Below are 23,795 nucleotides of genomic sequence, written 5' to 3'. Positions count from 1 at the left end.
TATTTAAATAGATACGCATGTTCATCAATTTATTAATTTATTCATTATTCTCAATTCTAACACATTTAGCATTCTTAATAGAAGCACACCCTATTCACTCTGTTTCATTAAATTTTAGAGGTATTCAAGGTATTTTATTTTATTTTCAACAGAAGATTGACCATTAAACAGTTCCATGCGAGGTAAGCAATAATCTCGATTGCCCCCCTTTTTTTGAAAAAATATAAGCAATAATTCCCTTGAAAATGATAATTTTCAAAATTCGTCCAGTTAAAGACCTTATCATGATGAACAACCCCCCTTCCCCAGTTTCGCTTTCACCCAAACCTACAAATTGATTTTACAGACATCCTTATCTCTCTCTCTCTCTCTCTCTCTCTCTCTCTCATGTATATATACATGTTTACATTAGAGTATATAGAATTTCTTTCTTTCTCTCAATCATCCAGATCATTTGTGGTGATGATTTCAACCGCAGCTTGACGTTCGGATTGAAAAATGAGTCGAATTTCAACCATAATAATCTCTAGAAGATTCCTGCAAACATCGGACTTAGACGCTTTCAATGGCATTCCACGAAATCCTCTCTCCCCACTCGCCGCCGGCAATAACACCGTCGCCGCCAGAAGACCGCCAGCGGAACCGACTCCCGCCTTCGACTCCTCCATGGCCCTAACAATCCTGGTCCTCCTCACCGCCCTTTTCTTCCTTGGCTTCTTCTCCGTCTACATCCGCCGCTTCGCCGCCGCCGCTCCCCCTCCCCCTCCCGCGGCCAGCCGCAAGGGCGGCGGCGGGCTCGACAGCTCCGCCGTGGATTCTCTGCCCCTCGTGGCCTACGGTGGGGCCGCGAAGCACCGGATGATTGACGAGTGCCCGATTTGCTTGAGCGAGTTCAGTGAGAGGGAGACCGTGAAGTTGATTCCTTACTGCGGTCACGTGTTCCATCCGAGCTGTATTGACACGTGGCTGGCGTCGCACGTGACCTGCCCCCTGTGCCGGTCGGCCGAGCTGTTCCAGATTTGTTTGGATGTGGCGCCCGACATTAATGATTCCCGTGCTCCCGAGAGATCGACGCTTGCTGGAGTCAGAAGAGCTTCTAGTTCTTCTAATCTGCCCGCAATCATGCACTTCTACACAGAAGCACAAGTTTTTGATCTGATTCTTCTTGTGTTTGTCTCTTTTTTGTGTGTGGAAAAAGCTGATTTGCTCTTCTTCCATATTTTTTTACACAAAAAATTCTACTCCATTTACTAGTAATAATAAACAATAAATTAAAAATATAATTAACTACGTACTCCTAATTTTTTATTTTATCTGTATTAATCAATGTAGCCTTTTGAATTCCGCTTAAAATAGGATCAATTAAATGTACGAGTATATTATCAACATGATTAAACGTTTAGTGAACTTAAATTTCATATAATTTATTCCCCCTCAAAGAAAAATTCATACTATAATTTATTACTACTTATTTTATTTAAGCGAATATAAGATCATCTCCCAATCTTTCAACATTGTCGCCCCTTTAAAATTTAATTTAATTTAATTTAATTATAATTTTATTTTATTTATTTAATAGCATATATTTGCACATATTATTCACCAACACAAATTAAATCCTACATGGCATGGCGGCGATGGCGCCAGAGATTGTCGTAGAATTTTCCACTCAACACACGCACAAAAAGATTCAAATATTAAGAAAATATATAATAATTTCCAAAATTCAAGTTACCCATGGAACAATAAACGTTGCTAATTTTTTAATATAGCGAGTGAAAAAAAAATCTTGTAGTTTTTTAACAATGAGACATGCAGGATTAGAAGTTGGAAATATTTGCATTGAGACATACAAATGTTGAAAAACTGACAATCAATTTATAATTTAACAAACATGAGATATTATTGAAATTTAAAATGTTCAAATAATTAAGCATGCTAAAATGCATGCAAGGCATATAAGTTAACACAAGAATTTTTTAATTATTATTTTACTTTTTTTTTCCTTTCTATTAGTTGAAGAAGTGATGAGGAACAATGAAATCTGAGTCCGAAACTTTTTTTTTCTTTTTACACATGAGAAATAAATACATTGCTTGGATAAAAATGAGAAAAAGTCACTCATTTTACTTGAGAAGTTACTCATCATTTTACTTACTAGTAGACACGTTGCTAGAATTTTAAAATAGGTTGACGAAATTATATTTTCATATTTGAAAATAAATTTGAATGCGAAAAATTACAATATTATGTATAAAAAATTGAAAAAATAGTAAAGTAAAACCTAAATATAAGTAGCTAAAAGAATTTTGATCGGACGATCGCGGTCGTGGAGTCGAGCCCTGCTTACAAGCAAGGGCAAAATTGTGTCTCAAACTCGTTCTTACAATAATAATAATAATAATAATAATAATAATAATAATAATAATAATAATAATAATAATAATAATAATAATAATAATAATAATAGTTTATTATTATTATTATTATAAGTTTTTTTCTTTTTTTCTTTTTTCTTTTTTTTGTATCTCCCCCACTTTTTATATACAAAAATATATGAACCCAAACTCATTCTCAAATACAAAAATATATAATTTCACTAATCGATATTCAAAATCGTACCTTTGCCCTTGCTACTAAGAATGATAATTCAACATATATATATATATGGATCTTCTCCCTATATATATATATGGAAAGGCTACAGTAAAAACACTTCTTAAAATATAAATATAAACGTTTTTTAATGTACGAATTTTATCCAACAGGATTACGAATTCATCCAACATGGTTACGAATTGTGAAAAATAAATTTTTGCTATCTTTGGGATTCGAACCCAGGACCACGAATTCATCCAAAAGGGTTACGAATCAACCGTAGATCTTGATGATCTAAGGGCTTAAAATCATTTATATTTTATACACTTAAAGAGTGTTTTTATTCTAGCATTCCCCTATATATATATATATCAAAAGTTCAAATAAAAGAACATATAGTAGTATTCAATCTATCAATATCATATAGGAAATATCATTGTTACTTGTGTCACACTCATATTGACTAAGCAGTAACGTGGAGGGTTCGATTCAAATATTTTATCTGTCATTTTATTAACTATGATAATATAATAATGTATATTCGTTTCCTAGTATTACAAGTAACTAAGACATGTAACCGGCGGATTTAAAAAAAAAAAAAAAAAAAAAAAACTTTTCGTCATTTTGATTTTAAACACACATATAATAGAGTAACTACTATTTGATTCGACAAAATTATTAAGTGAATGGTAAGTGTCACTAAAAAGTGTGATTCACATGTGAGTAGCACGACGATATAAGTCCATAGCCGAAAGGCAACTCTTACTTATATACTTTAATTAGCCAACAAGAAATATAAAGGTAAGATAAAAAGAAATTCAAAAAAAAATAACGCAAAGCTCACTCAAAAAAGGAAGACAAAAGGTCTTTAAAAATCAAGATAATTTCAACCATAACTTTTGTTCTCACGTCTCCACAAAAAACACATTTTTCCCGTTCACAAGTTACAAGTGAAGAGCCAATATTCAAGACTAGTAATAAATATAAAAAGTTATTAATTTCAAAATATATTACTATAATTAATACTGCATAGTTAAAAAGAAAACTTCCCGTTATTAGATTTTCGGCAGTTGATACTTGTATTATAGTAATAATACATGTATTAATTTATAAATTCTCATTTTCATTTTTATCTTGTTTTTTTGAAAATTATAAATTCTCATATTGGTGTATAGTTGTCTCTAAATTGATCCCACTCGCCTTACATAACACAGGTACAATAACAGATATTGGGTTATAATCACTCCAAATAAATATTCCAAAAAGTCTGAAATCATACAACAAATAATGCAGACCACAGCCAGCATTTGGCATAATTCATTTCACTGTTACACTTACACATGTGCAAATTAGCAGCTTTCACCATTCATCAACCTCTCATGCTACTCTTTATTCACAGCTGAAGCCATCCAAAAATACCAATGACTTTCAGCTCACATATATCACCTACTTTGGTTAAAACTTTTTAACTGCAGATAATTATAACATCAAATCTGCCAACTTATTCTCACATTAATCAGAGACGTCGTCTGTCAGGAAAAAAAGAACGCGATCACTTGCAAAACGAACAAGGTTGCTGCACGAAAACGAGCAAGAGGGTGACACATGACAGTGGTTAATTAATTTACCTAGAGAGGTGCTCCAAGAAAGAAGAGCTCAATCATCAAGCAACTTCCTCATTCTGAATCAGATAAATCTAGTGTGCTCTAATTTTTTCTTTACTTTTTATTTACTGGATAAAGTAAGCTCGGACAGCCTCGACTACTGGGGCCCGGCACATCGGACACTTCCCCGTATCCTGGATCAGTTTATCGGCACACTTGGAACAGGAGCACATGTGCCCACATCTGCACATGTTCATTTTCATCAACATTTTGCATACAGCATCAGATGGAAAAAAGATTATAGTTCACATTACTTGAAGATAAAACCGAGTATCAAACGAAAAATATTATCCGAATTTTTGTTATGGTAATCATCAGCATATTAATTACCTGTACAACAAGGTATCGATGTTGCTGTCGTGACACAAGCAGCAAACTCCTTTCCTTACACAATCCCATTGAGACTCGTCGTGAAAAGGGATTCTTTTCGATGCACCTGATATTGTGAATGAAGATGGTCAGCGGGCGAAGCTAGACGTGAAAAAAAGTAGGATATTGTTACCAAGGAAGAATTATTTTCCCCCTAGTTACACTTGCCTTTTGTTAAGAAGGACCGGTTTAAAGCAGCGGAGACCTCTTGCCGCACTGAACGTTGCAGCTCTATTTGCATGTCCATGCACTGTTCCAGCATGCTTTGCATGTTGTTTAACCTTTGCTGAAGCCTGGCCATGTCGTTTCTCAACTCATTCACCACCTCCCACTCCTACACATGAACGAGATAGATGAGCACACGAGAAGTTCTAACACGATATATTAAACCAACAGATGAAAATCTCCTGTCTCATATTATACCAAAAAAAGATTAAGGAACATGACATTACCGTTCCAAAATGCTGACTCAAGTTGAAGTGAGGCAAACTTGCCCCCTGCATTTCCTCATCCCAGAGTGGCTGGGGAGCGGAGACGAAGGAAGAAGTGGGAGCAAACGAATTTCTTTCTGCAGCATCGGAAAGATCCAAGGCTCGATCACCGTTTGGTTGTCCCTGGTCTTGACCAACTAGGCTAGGAGAAGAAGATTCGTTCTCCAGTTCCCAATCACCCGAAGCATGACCTTGCCTTTCCACATGAGATTGAAGCACCTGGTCGAGGCTCTCACGGAAACCACTTCTTAGAAGACCAGAGACACGTCTCCTGCATCATAAAAGAAAATTTACATCAGTTACTTGAAAGTCATCAATTGGTGAAGGAGATGACACGAACTTTATTTAATCTTGCATACCGGCTGAAAAGTTCCCGAAGCTCGATACTGTGAACATTGTCGTCATCAGAGTAATAGAACGCATCTAGCCTTCCAACGGACGCACCAACCTCTCCAGAAGGCATACCCAGCCAACTATCAATAGCCTCCTGTAAGTCATGGCTTGGCCAGTCATCGTGTGATTCTTGCATCTGATCTTGCTCTGCAGCATTGTTATCAGATGTTTCTCGTAACAACTCGTTACCAGAGGTTTCCTGCCAGCTTCTAGCCATTGATTCTCCACTCGTGTCCACCCATTCTTCAATGTCAGTTGCAGAATCAACTGGCCTATCAAATTGCTCGTCCATGTTACCTTCCAAGTCAACAGTATGAGTGGCAGCTTCCTCGTCATAACTCACAGCACTTCTCGATTCATAATGATCATGTAGTATGTTTTCATTGGGTGCTCTGAAATTTAAGTCTTCAGTTTCTAATGACAATTCGTTGGTTACAGTTACATTTATCTCTTCTCTGTGTCTAATTATACCAGCTTCCTCGGCAGTGGACATTTGCTCAGTCGCCTGACTCACCTCGCGATCCAAGACTTGGCCCTCTGTGGTACGAACACTTACGACATCAATCGGAACATCTTGCCGACTGACATCAATGTATGAAGACACTTCTTGCACATGCCCCTCATTTCCGGAAGAAACGTTTTCCTCATTACCCGAATCGTGCACAACTTGGTTCTCTACTTCAGTTACTTCTGTTCCAAATTCTTGCCAGCTACCATTTCTATCTGCAACACTTTCCAAGTCGGGTGTTGCAGAATTTACGGCTATCTCTCTTTCTTGCAATGTAGACTCTAATTCAGAATGGTTTTGATCACTCAACCAAGAATCAGATTCAGCACTGTTAGTTGAAGTGGAAGCAGATTTTTCCAATTTTGAAAGGAATCCTTCCCTATTTTGTCATAATATGATACCGTTAGTCTAACAGGAGAAATAAATATACAAGTCCCTAGCATGTTTTTAGTAAATTTCAGTTACAGGCTTGCAGCCATTCAATTAATGGAAAATTTTGAATGAGCTTCTTCAAAATGAAAACTAGCAACATCAAGAATCTAAAATAAAAATGAGAATCATGAAGCACCATAAAAATTACGAGCCAAAATCAAGCATATATCATAATGGAACATCAAGAATCACGGAGCAACATATAGACTACAACCTAAACCTACAGGAGATGACCGTAATCTTAAAATATTAATGACTAATCCTCATCAATAACCACACCAAATGCCAAATGCAATTTTATTAAAACTGCAATGTCAAAATGGTAAAACAATCAATTAAATATATTTTGTAAATACCTGAGGCCAGAGACAGTATGCCGTTGTCTTAACAAACCCAGTTCTGTTGCAGCCACAGAAGATGGTCTGATGTCCGGTACCATTCTTTCGTTTCTTAGGAACCTACCCCTAAGCAAAGCCTGAAGTTGGCATAAATTAGTTACTGACACCGAGAAGATGATTAAAATACTCATTATTGACCTTGCCAATCAAATACAACCCCTTGTTACAAGAGTTAATCATAGAGGCCTTGTATCCATCATGAACAGTCAGTTAACACAAAATCAGCATCGAGTAGGACACGACAGTGCAAGGTAAAGATAGATAGCAAATTAACAGAGACATAACATAATACGATGCAAGGAAATTAGAGGAAAATGTGATCATAGATAATCACCTGTATGCGATTGCGGTGGGTGAAGTCCGACACGGGCCTGTGCTCCAATAGACCCTGAAGTTCTTCTTTCCTCTCACACTGAGCCCTCTGGAGAAGATCAAGTAGAGTTTGTCTGCCACATAATCTGCGAATGGGCCTCCGTGCAACAGCCTCATGATGGGCGACAGTCAATCCTTCACGAACCTGCTCAATATGAGAACCGGCATCAGCACCTCCATCTCTGACTGATGCCTGGTTGTTTCTATGCTGGGCGTTCACCTGTACCCATTCTCTAATAACTCTCACCCTTTCACACTCATTCTCACCAAGCCATTGTGGCCCCGAGCGGTTATTTAGAGGCGAACGGCCCATGGCACCACTGTTCGTCCATTCTTGAAATATCTGTCTCACTCTCTCCCGTTCTACTTCTCCCAAGTCACTAGATTGCTCGGATATGATACTGTTGTTATCATCGTGGTCTATCTCTGAACCCGTAACAGCCTGAGTCTCAGTATCATCCGCATCTTCAGAGATATCATGCCCATTATCACTCCTTGGGGCAATTCTCCTCCCCCTTGACCTATGCGAAGGGCTCACCACATGGTCACCCTCGAGCTCTCGCCACATCTGCAAAAGAGAGGATGCCCGGGTGCGAGGCGTGCCAGCTTCATCACTCCACTGCCTCGACACAGTAGATTGGGAGTCCCCAAAGAAGGGACCAAAAGCAGATAGATTATGCAAACCCGCGACAGCCATTGTTAAAACTCGATCGCACAGAGACACAAAACAACGGTGCTTAACCGTGAGAACTGAGTGCTAGGTTAATAAACCGCACATTCTGATCATACCACTCGGTATCAGCAGTCAGCCATATCAATCCATCATCATAAACATGAGTCGTCATCACCCTCTTCTAAAGAAATTCGAAGTCAACACAAACATCAAACAATGCCTGCCAAAAGATCTTGAAAATATTACTTGGTTTGTTGACAATCAAGTACAGAAGTGATCCAATTTATGCTAGATTCTTGTAATGCTTATCCAGCTAATCAAAGCAATAAAAAAAAATCTAAAGATGCATACAAAATTGAAGATTTAAAAAAGTAAAAGGGAAAAGGTAGTAGTGTCTTGCAGATCCATCTTGTCCCTGACCAATGACAACTCAACCATACGGAAAAGCAACTGCCAACATTTAAATTTTGCTGACAATTTCCAAATTGAAATCACGAAACGAATCCAATTTTTGGGCTTTATCAAAATTACGGATATAAGCTAATTACACCATCAAAATTGGATCTTTTCTCACGCAATTCCATCAACTCCACAAATAGAGAAAACCCAAATTAAACTAATTAGTCGCATAGATTACAATAAAAATATTGCAGCCATCAATCGAAAGCAAACATCACCACATTTTCACTAGCATATTGAAGAAAGACCAGGCAAAAGAAGGTGTACCTCTCTGCAAATACTATGGGACACCAATTCTTCACATTCAGCTCCCCACCCAATACGTGTAATCTATGTACGGAGAGAGAGAAGAAGAAGTTGAAAAGAGAAAGAAACGGTTGCAGTTGCAGAGGAGACAATCTAGAGAGAGAAAGAGAGAGGGGAAGGAAGAAGAGGTGGGATTTGTTTATGAGTTATGAATAGTAAACAACAGCTAAAAAAGAAAAATAAAAAGAACAACGTCAGCGGCACCGTCTAATTTATTTAACCTCGGAATTTTGCCGTAACTTTAACGTCTATTTTTCCCCCCTCAACTCGTGGATGCTCGCCACGTGTTGCGTCTTCTTACCTTTCTGTTTAAATTACGCCACTAAATTAGTGTTTTGCAAAAGAACCCCTAATCTTTTGTTTTATTATGTTTTCACTTTTTTTTCACGCAAGGTTTTTTTTTCTGAATCAAGAAATTGGATGTGGTCAATGCAATTCAACTTCTAGTAAATGCTAATGTTTAATTTGATATTTTATGGAGTAAAATTTTAATATTGTCGATTTATATATTTTAGTTAAGATTCCATCGGTTTAAATTAGTGAAATAGTAGGCGATGTTTCCGTCTATTTTGCGCGTTTTTAATGTGTGGACCCTTTTAAATCATTTTGTGGCAGTAAGTAATTGGATTGTTAGATTGCAAAACATATACGGAATTTTGCCTACTTAATCGTCACATTCATTGTCACGTTGAAAATTCAGATTACGGAGTTTTATATTTGCATTTTTTTTATCAATTTCAAATGTATGTGGAAATTGGCTTGTTAATTGTTATATCAATATAAATTGATGTCCGATTTTTATTAATATAAAATTACATAAATATATGTCTATATATCCTTAATTAGATTTGGTTAAAATATTTTAGTTGTAAAATAGGGGGAAATTTTCACATGAATTTAGGTGGAAGATCGAATACTAGTACTAGAGCGGAAACCTCTAGGGTCTGTGACAAGACGCTGATAAATCATTTAACCACCTAAATATATATAGCTGTGATTTTTTCCACAAAAAAAAGGATTTTTTTTTAAAATTAAAATTTCCTGGAAATTCAAGTATCGCGTAGAAGAAAATTCTGAAAACCACGTGGCCTCTACTGGAATTACAAGAATAATAGTGGTCAATTATTCTATGAGCCCCACATTTTATTATGCTGCGGATTCTCCATTATAAATACTTCATATATATAAAACAGAAAGAAGAAAAGAAAATAAAAAAAGATAAAGAATATGAGGATTATATCCCACCTAATATCTCAAATGAGTTAAACCGCAAACTTTTGGAGTTTTGGGCATAATTCAACTGTTAAGCACTAAGCAATTAATAACAGTAAATTCAATATCTGTTATATCTGAGCGACTAATAAATGTTAGTACTAATTAGAACTTATTTATTGTTCCTTTTAAGAACTTATTTATTGCTATACGTTGAAGGAGTTTTAAAATAGCTAAGAAAATGATTTCGTAGTAACTAATGAATGTTTCCATTCAAATTTAATTGAAATTTTAAAAAGAAATAAAGAATGGTTCAAGTAATCAAAGTTTGCAGAGTGATTGAAGCATTTGCCTTTTATTTTCTTTATAGATTTTGGAAAAAAATTAAAAAAAAATACGGCACCTTTTATTTTCTTTATAGTTCATTAGTCTTCGATTCCAGGTCGTTTTTTTTTTTTTTTTTTGCTACATGATCCGTTTTACATTTCTTGAGTAAATACTAGCTATATTGCTTTTAAAAAATACTCTCTCCGTCCTTGCTATTTTGAATCAAAACTTTTGAACATAAAATCTAAGAAATAAGTGTTTTGTGTGTTAAATGTAGTAGGAAATAAAGTGAAAATGTGAATAAAGAAAAAAATATCAAAAAAAAATATCTTAAAATAAGTGAAACGCTCAAAAAAGAAATTGTTTTAAGATAGATGGGACTAAAGGAATAACAATATTGGTATAGTGTATCCTCCAATAGATACATGAATTAAGTGTAACGGTTGCTAGTTAATTTGAACTAGATACAAGTTCGATTATGAAATTCATCTTTCTTCTTAACAAAATATGGAAATTCTATATATACCTTCTCCATCCATAAAAAATGTGGTATATTTACCATTATACCCTTATATTTTCAATCTTATTCACACATTATATTGATAAAAAAATCAACACTTAAAATAGTACTCAAATTTGGAGACTGTTTGATATAAGTGATAAGGATAATTAATCTTAATAAATTGTTTGATTTGCATAAATCGATTCACAATGGATAACTTGGCCTGCACTTTAATTATTCAATTACATGATTATTTATCACCCTAAAAATTAAATTAATTATTTAATCATCATTATATCATATCAATCTTATCTATCATATCCACCAAACCAAGCACACTCTTTATAAAATCTTAATACAAAATTCTTTGTGGGATCATTTATAAATTCAAACACATCTCTCAATATTTTATAGTAAAAGTTATTCTTCTTCAAACCACACCAATTTCTGGTGGAGGGAAGGGATATAAATTAGGGTAATTTTAAATACAGCCCCTAATTTTCTCACTATAGCCCTATTCATAAAAAAATAGTAAAAATAATTATAATTGTACTAATTTATCCCCATAGCCCATATTTTAATTTTCTAAAAAATTAATAAATTTATCCCAATAAATTTGAAAGAAAATACGTATAACCTACTCTTAAATTAGCAGATAAATCACTCATAACCCCTATTCCTATAACCCATAATTCTATAACCCCTATTTTGAATCTAATGAAAAAATGGATCTATATAACTCCAAAGATGAAAATCTAAGAACTGATTCATGCGGCTGAAGAAGGAAGAAGCACAAATAATCATAATGTAAATTTGACCGTCCAATTCAATTTATGGAATTTTAATACATGGAGTATATTTGTTATTTTTGAACAAAGGGATCAATGGATGGATTTCTCAATAAATTCTTCCCCTTTGTGTATCGAAACAAGCAATATGCTCATAAAATTAATTACTCAAAATACAGCAATCAAGGCCTTGCACTTGCAGCATTCACACATCATCTCTCTATCTCGCAGCCCTATTCTCCTTTTGACCCTAGACTTTACTAAACTATAGGGAAACGATCACCCGCAAATACGACCTTTGCTGCAGCATCATCTGCAGCGGCGTAAGCTTCACAATCGAGTAATCATGATGTCTTCTTCCTTGCATCGATATTTTTCTCAGTGCTTCACCCTCAAGAATGGTGTTCTTAGATTTTTTGAGTTGGAGCTACAAATAGAGTTATTTTATCGATTCTTTTCACAAGATTTATAATTAAATTCATTTAAATAAATTTATTGGCTTTATAAGGGTAAATGAGTATAACTATAATTATTTTTATTATTTTTTCAAATAAGAGGCTATAGTGAGAAAAATGGGGGTTGTGTCACCCTATAAATTATTTATTTATTTAAACTGTAGTTCGAGTAATTTATACAAATTTGTATGCACATACTTATCATTGGTACCTCCATATATAAACGGGTGCACTGTTGTAATGTACAAAATATATATTATCATAACAAATGCAAAATATTTCATATATTGATTTAGTGATTATATCAAATGACAAAAATTTTAAGTTTGAGTTCATCTTTAAATAAAGATAAACTCCAATTCATAGATTAGGATTGATACCTACGAAAATTTATCATATAAAAAATCTTTAACTCTAAATGGATGAATAATATAATGATGTATAAATTTATCACTTAAAATAGGGATCACATTTTTTATATCTTGTTTGATTTAAAACATAATATAAACATTATTTTTTAGGTATAAAATTATCCTTGAAACAAGGGATAAGGAGTTGCCTGAAAAATTATACAATCTGTCCAAATTTTTTCATACATCAAAACAAACGAAGTATAAGGTAATAAACATAATGTATCCCTTCATTATACCTCAAAGCAAACGCACCCTAATCTATAAATTGTGAAAGCAATTTTGTTTTTTTGTTTTTTGTTTTGTTTTTTCGAAGGCAGAGTAATTTGTACTTTGTAGTTGTTGTTGTTTGGCTTTTCAAGGATTAGTGGCGAATGGAGTTGGATTCTAGAATGGGACCGGTCTACTTCGAAAATTCAGATTCAACAACTACGCTTTCCAAAAGTGTATAGTTTAATTATTTATTTTATTCGTTTGGTTTTTGTTTATGTAAGAGTAAATCACACCCACAGTGTTAGGTGAAATTGGATTAAATACTCGTGATGCTTGGAAATTACCAAACAACCCATGTGAAGGAAAAACGTCAAAAAGCCAAACCTCTTTTGGTTTCATTATGTAAGTATTCCTTCATAAGTTATACTGTATAAATTTTTTTTGGACATTCCGTATATTTAAGGCATTATTTTATAAAAAGACAAGCATAATAGTAATAATAAAGAACAACATTTTCATAGATTATATAATTTAAATATATAACAAATTAGTTTCAATACATTACAATTTTTTTTGAGACATTCTGTATTTTTAAAGCATTTTTTATTAAAAGACGAACATAATAGTAATTATAAAGAACAACATTTTCATATACTATATAGTTTTAATATAGGGAAAAGGTGCAGATTGACCTCCGAAGTAGTAGCCCCTATAGCGTATTACCCCTCTTACTCACTGTGTGTGCAACTAAACCCCTGAACTCCGAGAAAAGGGTGCAAATTCCCCCCTCTGACCTAACGCCGTTAAGTGTCCGTTAACGTTTGAGTTTAATTGCACCCTCTACTTCAGGGGTGGATCTGCACCTTAATTTTTTTTATTATTTTTTTTATATAATTTCAGCAACCCACCTCCAGCATCAACTTAACCGCCCCCCGTACTCATCGGCTCCAACTTACACTTTGTCAGCTCGCACGCGCTCAATCTTTTGATCGTCGACTGCTTACCGCCGACATGCAGCAGCATCACCAACTCCAGATGTGGACCTGGATCGAATCATTCTTGGTCCAAATCCATATATATCCGTATTTTTTTACTTAGGTCAGGATCCGGTTCAAATCCATTAGGTCAAAAAAATGAGATTCATGTCCAGATCCATTAGATTCACAGGATCTCGAGTCCTAACCCGAATCCATTCTTTTTTCTCTTTTAAAATAAATTTACAAATATTAAATTAACCAAAAATAAAATCATACTCCCTCCGTTCGCCAAAATTATGTAAACTTGATTGGGCACAAGATTTAATAAAATTGGTGATGATTTTGATGTAGTGGAGAAAGGGTCCCACCACTTTATGAGATGTGTGGTTGAAATTGAATTTGAGGTGAGTTTTTTGTAAACAAAGAATGTTAGTAAGGATAAAATATTAAAGAAGATATTGGGACCATTGCCTTAAAAGGAAAGTGACATAATCTTAGCGGACGCCCGATATAGTAATTTTTACATAATTTTGGCGGAGGGAGGGAGTAATTATTATCTAGAGTTTTAATAATTATTCAAAAATAAATAAATAAAATTTAAATATATATTATATAGATAAACATATACACAATTAATATCATAAGATAAGCCTAAAAGGTTAAAGTGTTGGAGGAGATGCTATTGTGCGGGGCGGTGAAGAAGCTGGTGGCGTTGCTGCATGTAAGCGGTGGGCAGTCGACAACCAACAGATTGGGCGCGTGCGAGCTGACAAGGTGCAAGTCAGAATCGATGAGTACGGGGTGGTTAAGTTGATGCCGGAGGTGGGTTGCTGAAATTATTAAAAAAAAACATATATAAAAAAATAAGGTGCAGATCCACCCCTGAAGTAGAGGGTGCAATTAAATTCAAACGTTAACGGAAACTTAACGGCGTTAGGTCAGAGGGGGAAATTTGCACCCTTTCCTCGGAGTTCAAGGGTTTAGTTGCACACACAGTGAGTAAGAGGGGTTATACGCTATAGGGGCTACTACTTCGGGGGCCAATCTGCACTTTTTCCCTTTAATATATTACAAATTAATTTCAATACATTACAAACTTTTCTTTTTTGTCATTTCGTACATTTTAGGCATTTTTTATTAATAGACAAGCATAATAACAATAATAACAAACAATATTTTCATAAATTATATATTTTCAATAAATTACAAGCTAGAATCAATGATAATACAAGAAAAGCATAGTAATAATAGCAAACAAATTTTTTTTGGGCATTCCATCAATTTTAGGCATTTTCTATTAAAAGACAAGCATAATAGTGATAATAATGTATAATATTTTTATAGATTATATAGTTTTAAATAACACAATTATCCTTAAATTAATTATAAATGGAAGAATATAACAAGCTAATCAACTTTTGTAAAACAAATTTCTTTTATAATATAAACATATATCTATATATATTAAAAAAAAAAAAAACTCAAAATTTGGGAGGGGGCTTCAGCCCCAGCCCCCTGGCTACGCCCCTGCATGTGGATATGTGAGAAACTGAAAATCACATCAAATCACTGAACAAGATCAGGAGAGCTATCAAGTCAACTATGAGGCTCCATTCAAATATTTTAGAGCTTTATGTGTTCTCCGCGAATCACAATATTTTGCATAGACCGACGAGGATGTCCACTCTTCGAAGCGTTCAAAGGGGTCCGATGAGGCATACTCGACGTCGATGACATCTTTTGACCCGAGCATAATGGCGAGGCCTATAGGCCAAAAAGCGACAAAATAAGACAATGGGAACTGGGCAAGGGCAAGAAGGTGGAGTTCTCGACGGATAGAGAAAAGGTGAAATACTACGACGTGATGAACAGAGTTGCAAAAGGCATCGAGCTCTTCAGCCACATTCAACGCGAAGCTCTTGACTTTCAAATTCTCCATGCACACAAATCGAAGATGGATGTCGGCGAATTGGCCTTGCACATGAAACTCATCGAGGAAGTAAAGAATCGTCAAGGATGGAATTAAATTTTTTATTATCTTTTTATTTTAATTATTATAATACTATTTTTATTATGGTGTTTTATTTTAATTAATGCAATGTTGAAATTTTAATTTGAAAAAAAATAAAAATGAAATTTATATGAGTGGTGGCTCTTGAATGAGGTTCTTAGACAGACTTTAACGGCGACCATAATGCACAAGGTCGACCAGCCACCTAGATTCATAGGAATTAACAAAAAGCAAAATTTCTCCTTGAATTTGCTCAGGAGACCGACCATGGTCTTGTGCCCATCGAAATGAGACCTTGTGGTCTCTTTGAATTTGGATAAAAAAAAGTGTACACATGTCATTGTATAATTGGATGAAAAATTTGTAATGGTTATAAATTATAATAAACATATTTATATGTAATATTGTGGTTGAGTGGTCATGGATAAATCATTCAAAATAAATGTGGTTGGGTTAGATGAAAATTGATGATGTGAAAGAGAGAAATTAATTAAATATTGAAGAGGTTGGATGGAGATTGAGTGGTTGCTGATAATAGCAGTCTTAGAGCCACAAATGAACTCTAATGATACAAATGCTTTAAGTAGCGAAATTTAAGGTTCATATCCAATTCCTCTCCTTTAAAAAAAGACTTTTAATGTTTGACAAAGTCACTTATTAGAGCATCCGCAATGGGCTTACTTGATAGCCTACTTGATAGTGGGGGATCACATTGAGTAAGTAGTGCTGCATTGGGGTTACTTGATAGCCTACTTGATAACATTAGTTTTGATTTTTATGTTTTTCATTTAAATTTAATTGCTCAAATTTAAATAACATAATTTATTTCAAATTTAAATTTCATTAATTATAAAATCATAAATATTACATAAAACTTTAATAAAATAAAAACAATTCCTAAAAATTAACTACTCTGGCCCTAGAGGTCCGAAACGTGCCCAAAGGTGCTCCACCAAATCATTTCGGAGCTAAACATGTAGATGTCTATCTCGGAGAATCGTATCCCTTCGTACATATTCCTCGAAGGACACCGGTGTTTGTACAGGACTCTCCGTCGAAGCACTGTTAGACGCCCCGTCATCATCTCTCCAGTTGAGAGACGCTTCACCTTCGTACTCCATAATTGTCACAGCCCGCTACCCTTAATGACAATTTAGCCGGGATTATGACTTGGGATGATAATTAATAAGTGATAACGGATATGGACAATTACTTAACATTAAAGTATATGGAAATGTCACTTATAGATAAAAAGCTAGGATCATATATGATCATTTGGATACTTATAAAACATACACATAAAAGAGAACTGATTAAGGTGGGTTACCCAATAACATGTGTAACAACTTCACAACTTAGAGTTATCCTAATCAAAGTGTTTTGCAGCGGAAAACGTGTGAGATATACATATGAAGATGTATACTCAAGGTTACATTTCTTGAAATGTCAAAGGAACACCCGCTCAACATCATTCCATTCCATCAGCTGCTCAACCTGCACATTTAGAAATACATGCAGGGCTGAGTATAAAAATACTCAGTGGGCATAGCCGAAAATACATTCATGCATACATATATAAATTGAACTGCCATAACAGTAACACACAGGGGTTTTCTTAAATGACCTGCGCTTACTAAAATATTTCTTTCATTTTCATAAAGTCGATCGGCCGATCATTTTCCTTCATATGATCCATATCTGTTCCTTTCTGTCACGCGCCGGGAAGGAGGCCTCCTTACCACGGACGCCAAGACCGGTCGCAAGCGACTCGCGGTCTCCATGAGTGTACACGTTAACCCTAGCTAGCGACCTTTGTCTAGCATAGGATCCCAATTGGATTTCCTTTAAAGTTGGCGAACCAACACAGATAGGATACATATAAAAACATAAACATTTTTGGCAGTCAATCATTTCATAAACATTTCATTTCATTTCATAAACATTTCATTTTCATTTCATAAGAGTCATTTATCATTTGGGCATAATAATAAACTGAAATTAACAGTTAAAATCATCTCATGCATATATTCGTATAAGAGGCCTACGACACGCAGGGGATCTCTATATACATAGTAAAAGTAATGCCCACCTGGTTAGGCAAAGCCTGAAGATCATAATCACATATAAACCTGTCTTGGGAAAGCAGCGCTAATCCCCCTGGTTACAAAGCCTACAAGAAATCTATTCTCAATAGGTCTCCTTGTATCTAATCTTAAGTCATGGTGTAGTGATTAACATTCTATGATTCACTTAGCCGGGTTTTCAAAATTTAATAAATAATTGAAAACATTTCTCTTGAGTTAAGAACATCAACAATATTCTTACTCGTCTTTCTTTAATAATTGGAATTATAAATAAAACCAATTAAATCATAAATACTTTTTATTTCATGATGCAAATGAAATGTCATGTCATGCTTAGCATATGATAAGTAATTACTTAAAATATGCACATAATAATAATTTAATATTATTATGAAAACTAGTCTTTGAAAATAATTAATTAAACTAATTAATAGTTCAATTAATAAAACATAAGACAACCCAATTAAATTAATTGAAGGTAGTCCAAAGTCCTTAAATAAAATAAGGGCCCAAAACATTTATTAAAACAATGGCCCAACTGAAAAATAATTAAACAAACTCGGCCCAATAGACTCGGCCCAACACTCATGCCCTAGCCCAACAGCCCAACACCCATCTCCTTCTTCTCCCCACCATCAGTCACGCCTCCCTTCAGTCCCTCACTTCTCGTCTCCCACTCTCAATACTCAACTGTTCGAAATACGCCCCCCCTCTCTCTCTCAGCCATCAGTCAGCCAACTCCCGCCGCCGCAGCTCCCTCCGGCGAGGCAGCCGTCGACCGGCCTCCTTCCTTGGCAACGACGATAGGTACCGCCGCCTCCTCCCTCCGTTCTCACTCAGTCCGCTCCCAGCGGCTGCAGCAGCAAGGCCGCCGCCGACCGCGACTCCCTCACTCTCTGCTCACTCCGACCGACAGCAGTAGAAGAACCACCGCCGTCGCCGTCCTTCCCTCGACAAAATCCAGTCCAGACCCGGCTCAGAGCGGCAACAAGGCCCTTGCCTCGCCGCCTCTCCCTCAAATCTCCGGCGACAGCAGGCTTTGCCGCCATCGACTCTCCTTTTCCCTCCACTGACTCAACCCATCTCTCTCTCTCTTCTGTGACAGTGGCGAACCACCACCGCCACCTCTCTCTCTCGCTCAACTCTCTCTCATTGAATCAGACCAGCGAGCAACCATGAAGGCCGCCGCCGTTCCCCAGACCAGCCTTCAACAAGACTCATCCCGTCTCTCCCTTCTCTCGGCTGAAACAGGCCCGACATCCCACCGCGAAGAGCGGCGCCCGAGCCCTAGCTCCCTCTCTCTCACCGTGGCCGGGCGACAGCAGCGCCGCTGCCGTGCCGTGCCTCCGTCCACCTCCCAACTCAGTTCACACAGCCACCACACTCGTCTACCCAACTCGACACAACAAGTTTAACATAAAGAGAAAATCATGCTTCAAGAGTCATCTTTTATTGAAACATTGAAGCTTATGCAGTTCAAACTTGTATTTATTGGTTTTCTAGTGCGATTTATAAAGCTAAAGTAAAACATAATTTAAGTTGGTAAACCTTGAATGAGAGGGCTGATCGTTTGCTGCTGAAACGTTGAATGAGAGGGGTGTTCATTTGTTGTTGAATTGTTGAAGGAGATGAGCTTGGAATATATTTTATGTAGGCTTATGAATCTGAGTTTCTTTCTTGCGAAGTGATATGTGGTGAGTGATCAAATAATGTCTGCCTAATGGAAAAGGCAGAAACTTGGTTAATGTATAGTTGTATTGCATATGAGGAGTCTGACTGTAAAGGCGTTAATGTATAGTTGTATTGCAGATGAGGAGTCTGACTGTAAAGGCATGGCTTGATTGCCTGTAAAGGTTGTTACTTTTAAAAAAAAAAAAAAAATAGGTGGTGTGGGATGCTTGCTTTTAGTTGGCAATAAGGTGGTTGATGGGTGGCTGATGGGAGAGTAGGATATGAGTATTTATTGGTCAATTAAAATCCTTCAGGATAAAATTGTCGAAACTGTAGAAATTCTTCAGGGTTTACTAATTAAATAGCTCGTGAAAATACTTGAATGCTAATTTAAATAAATATGCAATGCATATAAATTAAATAACTCAATGAAATTAAATAACTCAAATTTTCAAAACTTTTGAAAATCATTTTTGTTGGAATTAAAATAAATTCTTTTTCTCAATCCGGCGTGAATCATCTTAACTTCTAAGTTCAAAATTACTCTAAATTTAGCTAGGAAAAAGCGGGGTGTTACATCCCTCCCACCTTATAAAAATTTCGTCCTCGAAATTGCATATTTGGTATTCTATCTTGTGATACTAGTCATTCGTTCCATTCATCTCTTTTGTGGCCTTTTCCATCCTGTGATGGTTCCACTTACATGACGAGAACAATATTATTGCCTCGTAAAACTTGAATCTTGCGATCAAGTATCTGGACTGATTTCTCTTCACAACTTAAGTCCTGGTTAGGACTACTTTATCTTGCTTAATCACATGCTTTCTTAATTGCGAGATGCTATACGTATTGTATACATCCACAATGCTTGGTGGCAGAGCCAACTTATAGGCTACAAAGGCTTAACTTATTTAGGTTCTCAAAAGGTCCTATATAACGGGGTCGTAACTTGCCCCTCTTTTCGAAACGTATAACTCCCTTTGAGGGAGAGACTTTGAGGAAAACTCGATCCCCAACATTAAATTCTAATTCCGATCGGCGTTTATCGGCGTAAGACTTTTGTCTATCTTGAGTTTCTTTGATTCTTTGCTTGATGTGGTCGACTTTCTCAATCATCTATTGGACCAGTTCAGGACCTAACAACATTCTTTCACCCACTTCATCTCAGTAAAGTGGTGAACTACCTTAATTGTTTCCTTCGTCCTAAGTCACCTTCTCAGATTTGACTAGGGAATTCTAACATCAAACTTTTCTCATCATCTTGGTAACTTTCACTTAAAGATTAATGGCACTCCTTCTGCCATGTACACTCATTTTCTCATTTCCAAATGATTATTTAATGGGGGTTTCTAAGTTTTCATTGTGGTGGCGTTCCAACTTTATTCTTGCTGTAGCTTCTGGCACTTTAGCCAAAGCATTCACTCTCTTAGCTTGAGCCTACTAGCCTTGGGGTTGGGTTATACCTTAAGTTTAGTTCTAGCGCTTTCCTTCCATTTCCTTTTTCTTTACCTCCATCTTGAGGTGGTGTACATATCTTGTTTGTGCGTGAACTTTTTCCTTCTCCAATTGTTGTAGTGACTCGGTGGTGAGAGTCTCGTTCATTGCTTGTTTCTTCATAATATCTCCCTAGTTTACTAGGGGAATTGAAAATCTCATGCCACGATTCATTTACGAACTCCTTTACGCATTTCTCATTATTCATTTATAAATGACTTAAATAAGCATTTTAAACTCCATTAAAAAGGAATTGATTTAAAACATTTTAATCCTTTTAAAAAATTCATAATCATAAAGCCTTAACTCATGCTCTATCTCATATTCTATCTCTTTACTCAACTCTATATAAACTCTCCATTCATCTCAAATCCTTAAGTTCAAGGATAGGTTTCAAGAAAATCATGGTACTAAGTCTCGATTTATCTCTCATATAAGGCTCGTCTAATCTCATTCAACACATAAACAACACAATCACATAAGGCACATAAGAAAACACAATCAAACATTATCAAAACATGCTCTGTTTTTACATTGACTCAACTTCAAAATCTAACCTGTTCTTACTCCGACATCTCCTGGACACGAGACTTATACCAAAAGAAAGGTCTTCGAGTCTATTTTCATATAAAAAAAAAGTAGAGTCAAAAACTCCAAGTATTGTAGGAGATATGACTGTTTTACTACAGTCTACCATATTCGGCAGTTTTGAGCAATCGAAAACTTGGATTTTTGAAAAATAGTAAATGCTGTCAAACTGGGCTCAAATTTTGTGGATATCTAGCTAACACAATAAGGTTAATACCATAAAATTTTGGAAAGCTAGATCACACAGGAAGCTACTGAAATGAATGACTCTTTCCCCTGCTCTCTGAAACTCTCGGTAGTAATGTGCAGTTTCGGTTTTGTATTTTATAAAAATAGTAAACGAAGTCCAAATGACTTGAAATTTTACCGATGTTCTCAAGACTCATGTAGAGACTTGGTATAAAATTTTCAAAGCTTTTTGACATTGAAAACCCGTCGATCACAGTAGGTCAGTAGGCTTACGAAATTCACCAAAATCTCATCCCAAACTCTTAAAATATTCAACTCAATCATTCCTTCAAGGAAACTCATCAAAGCTCATTTTAAACACATATAACACTCACAAACATTCAAGCACAATATAATGCTCATCATACTCAAATCTTGACTCTCTTCTTACATCATAACCTCAAATCTCTAGTAAAACGTTTCAATGAACGCATCATTAAAATTCTCTTTTCTTTTTCATGCACAAAATTACTCAATTATTCAAACATGATCTCATTCATCATATAACTCATTATACACATATAGGTACACATGTATGTCATCTTATTCCTCAAACTAACACTTTTCATTTCATTCAAAATTCTCAATTTAATCATGCCATAGTCCTTTATAAAGTCCAATTAGCATATAGACATCATTAATCCAAACATTGATCTCATAATTCAAAAAATACCCAAATCCTAGTAATCTAAACTCAAGCAATTTCATATATAATCAACAATTAGCGAAATTAACCTTTAACTATCATTACTATCATGCTTATTATCAATTATCCTTAGCCAATTCAAATAATTAGCACATAAATCAAAAGCCCTATTTTATATCTAACTAAACTTTTTGAAAATTTAAAAACATGCATAAATCATTAATCCAACCTTAGATTAATCAAATTGAGCTATTTAATAGCACATATAAGACATCAATTCATCAAATCTCATCATTAATAAAAACTTCCCAAATTTTAGCAAACTAAACTTTAATGAAAACTCACGTATCAACGTAAACTCTTAATAAAAGCATGTCAAGCGTTCACATAATGATCATAAAGCAATTAGACCTCATTTTACCAATCATCAACCTCTCAATATATGAAAACTCAAAAACTCATATAAACTAAACTAAGTCAAAATTTTATTTAGCCAACAAAAGACCTAGTCAAACATAATTAAACACTAATATCATGCTCAATTACATATATCCTAAACCAAAATCACTTAAATAACACATAGGCAAAAAGTCCTAATTTTTATTAAACTAAACTCTTTGAAATTTTATAACACACATGAATCTTTAATCTAATCATAGATCCATCAATTTTAACCATTTAAACTCACATATAATCCATCAATTACAATTTAGGGCATAGATACACATATCCCAAATTTTATTAAACTAACTCACCTCAAATTCATCAATTGACATCAAATAATCAATTTACTCCATCAATCATCATCATAGACATCACATAGACTCATTCTCATCATCAATTCATCATTTAACACATCAACTCACCAATTCCAAATTTTTGGGTAAACTGAACTCAATCGACTTTCACATCTCAAAGCATATACTTTCACAACACACATCAATCATCAACAAACACCACATATACCTCATTTTTCACCCCAAATCAAGGTTAAGAACAAGGGAGGGGTGATTTTCTTTCTCAATCATGATCATATACTCACATATAACATCATACAATCTAGATCTATAAAAATAAGAATCACTTACCCAAGATTAAACAAAGATCAAAGTTTTCCTTTCTCACTCTTCAAACCAAACCCCACGGTCCTCTTGAAATCTTCAAGAATTGAAAGGTGTTTATGTTGATTTGGTGGAGGATTTTATCTTGATGTGAACTTGGAAGCTTTGGTGATTCATCTATGGTGATCTTTTGGAGCAAAATCGGAAGAGAGGGAGAGAAATTGAGAGTGGCTGAATGGTGAAGAAAATGAGGGAAATGAAGTGAATTTGTCTTGCTTATGAAGGATGATTGGAGACCAAACACTATTCACCATTTAATACTTGTCCCCCCCTAAACCTACACACTAATCCCTTCCCTTCATCTTCATACCACACGTCCACTTCAAGTAAGGCTAAGGAAATTAATCACATGCTTATTAGATTAAAATAATCATGTGTGTGTAAGGTTGTGTAGTCTAGAATAAA

The 23,795-nt window shown here is 35.3% G+C and overlaps 2 protein-coding genes across 3 annotated transcripts; one reads left to right on the top strand and one right to left on the bottom strand.

Annotated features, from left to right (window-relative positions):
• Window positions 1-215: 215 nt before the first annotated feature.
• Window positions 216-1,283, top strand: LOC131020071 (RING-H2 finger protein ATL57). The gene has a single exon (XM_057948730.1). The coding sequence runs from the start codon at window positions 499-501 to the stop codon at window positions 1,252-1,254; it is 756 nt and encodes a 251-aa protein (XP_057804713.1). The 5' UTR covers window positions 216-498; the 3' UTR covers window positions 1,255-1,283.
• Window positions 1,284-3,827: 2,544 nt separating this feature from the next.
• Window positions 3,828-8,876, bottom strand: LOC131020067 (uncharacterized). 2 transcript variants are annotated; one of them, XR_009100596.1, is made up of 9 exons: window positions 8,625-8,850; window positions 7,188-8,118; window positions 6,812-6,930; window positions 5,482-6,402; window positions 5,084-5,393; window positions 4,800-4,965; window positions 4,593-4,698; window positions 4,227-4,445; window positions 3,828-4,127 (listed from the first exon to the last, which is right to left on the bottom strand). XR_009100596.1 is itself a non-coding variant. In XM_057948715.1 (8 exons), the coding sequence occupies exons 2-8, from the start codon at window positions 7,920-7,922 to the stop codon at window positions 4,328-4,330; spliced, it is 2,475 nt and encodes an 824-aa protein (XP_057804698.1). In that variant the 5' UTR covers window positions 7,923-8,118; window positions 8,625-8,876; the 3' UTR covers window positions 3,828-4,327. The 2 variants fall into 2 exon arrangements, 1 of the variants encoding a protein (XP_057804698.1); XM_057948715.1 differs by having other exon boundaries at window positions 3,828-4,445; window positions 8,625-8,876.
• Window positions 8,877-23,795: the final 14,919 nt, after the last annotated feature.

This window comes from Salvia miltiorrhiza, chromosome 1 (genome assembly GCF_028751815.1).
Source record: "Salvia miltiorrhiza cultivar Shanhuang (shh) chromosome 1, IMPLAD_Smil_shh, whole genome shotgun sequence".
NCBI classification, from domain to species: Eukaryota; Viridiplantae; Streptophyta; class Magnoliopsida; order Lamiales; family Lamiaceae; genus Salvia; species Salvia miltiorrhiza.
This window is presented reverse-complemented; position numbering and strand designations above follow the sequence as displayed.

What these genes read in the sequence shown, in the direction of transcription:
- LOC131020071 (XM_057948730.1), top strand. Translation starts at nt 499, where the DNA reads ATGAGTCGAATTTCAACCATAATAATCTCTAGAAGATTCCTGCAAACA.
- LOC131020067 (XM_057948715.1), bottom strand. Translation starts at nt 7,922, where the DNA reads ATGGCTGTCGCGGGTTTGCATAATCTATCTGCTTTTGGTCCCTTCTTT. An exon ending in TGAGTCAGCATTTTGGAACG is followed by an intron (nt 4,966 to 5,083) that starts GTAATGTCATGT and finishes GTTCATGTGTAG; the next exon opens with GAGTGGGAGGTGGTGAATGA. An exon ending in CCGGTCCTTCTTAACAAAAG is followed by an intron (nt 4,699 to 4,799) that starts GCAAGTGTAACT and finishes TCACAATATCAG; the next exon opens with GTGCATCGAAAAGAATCCCT.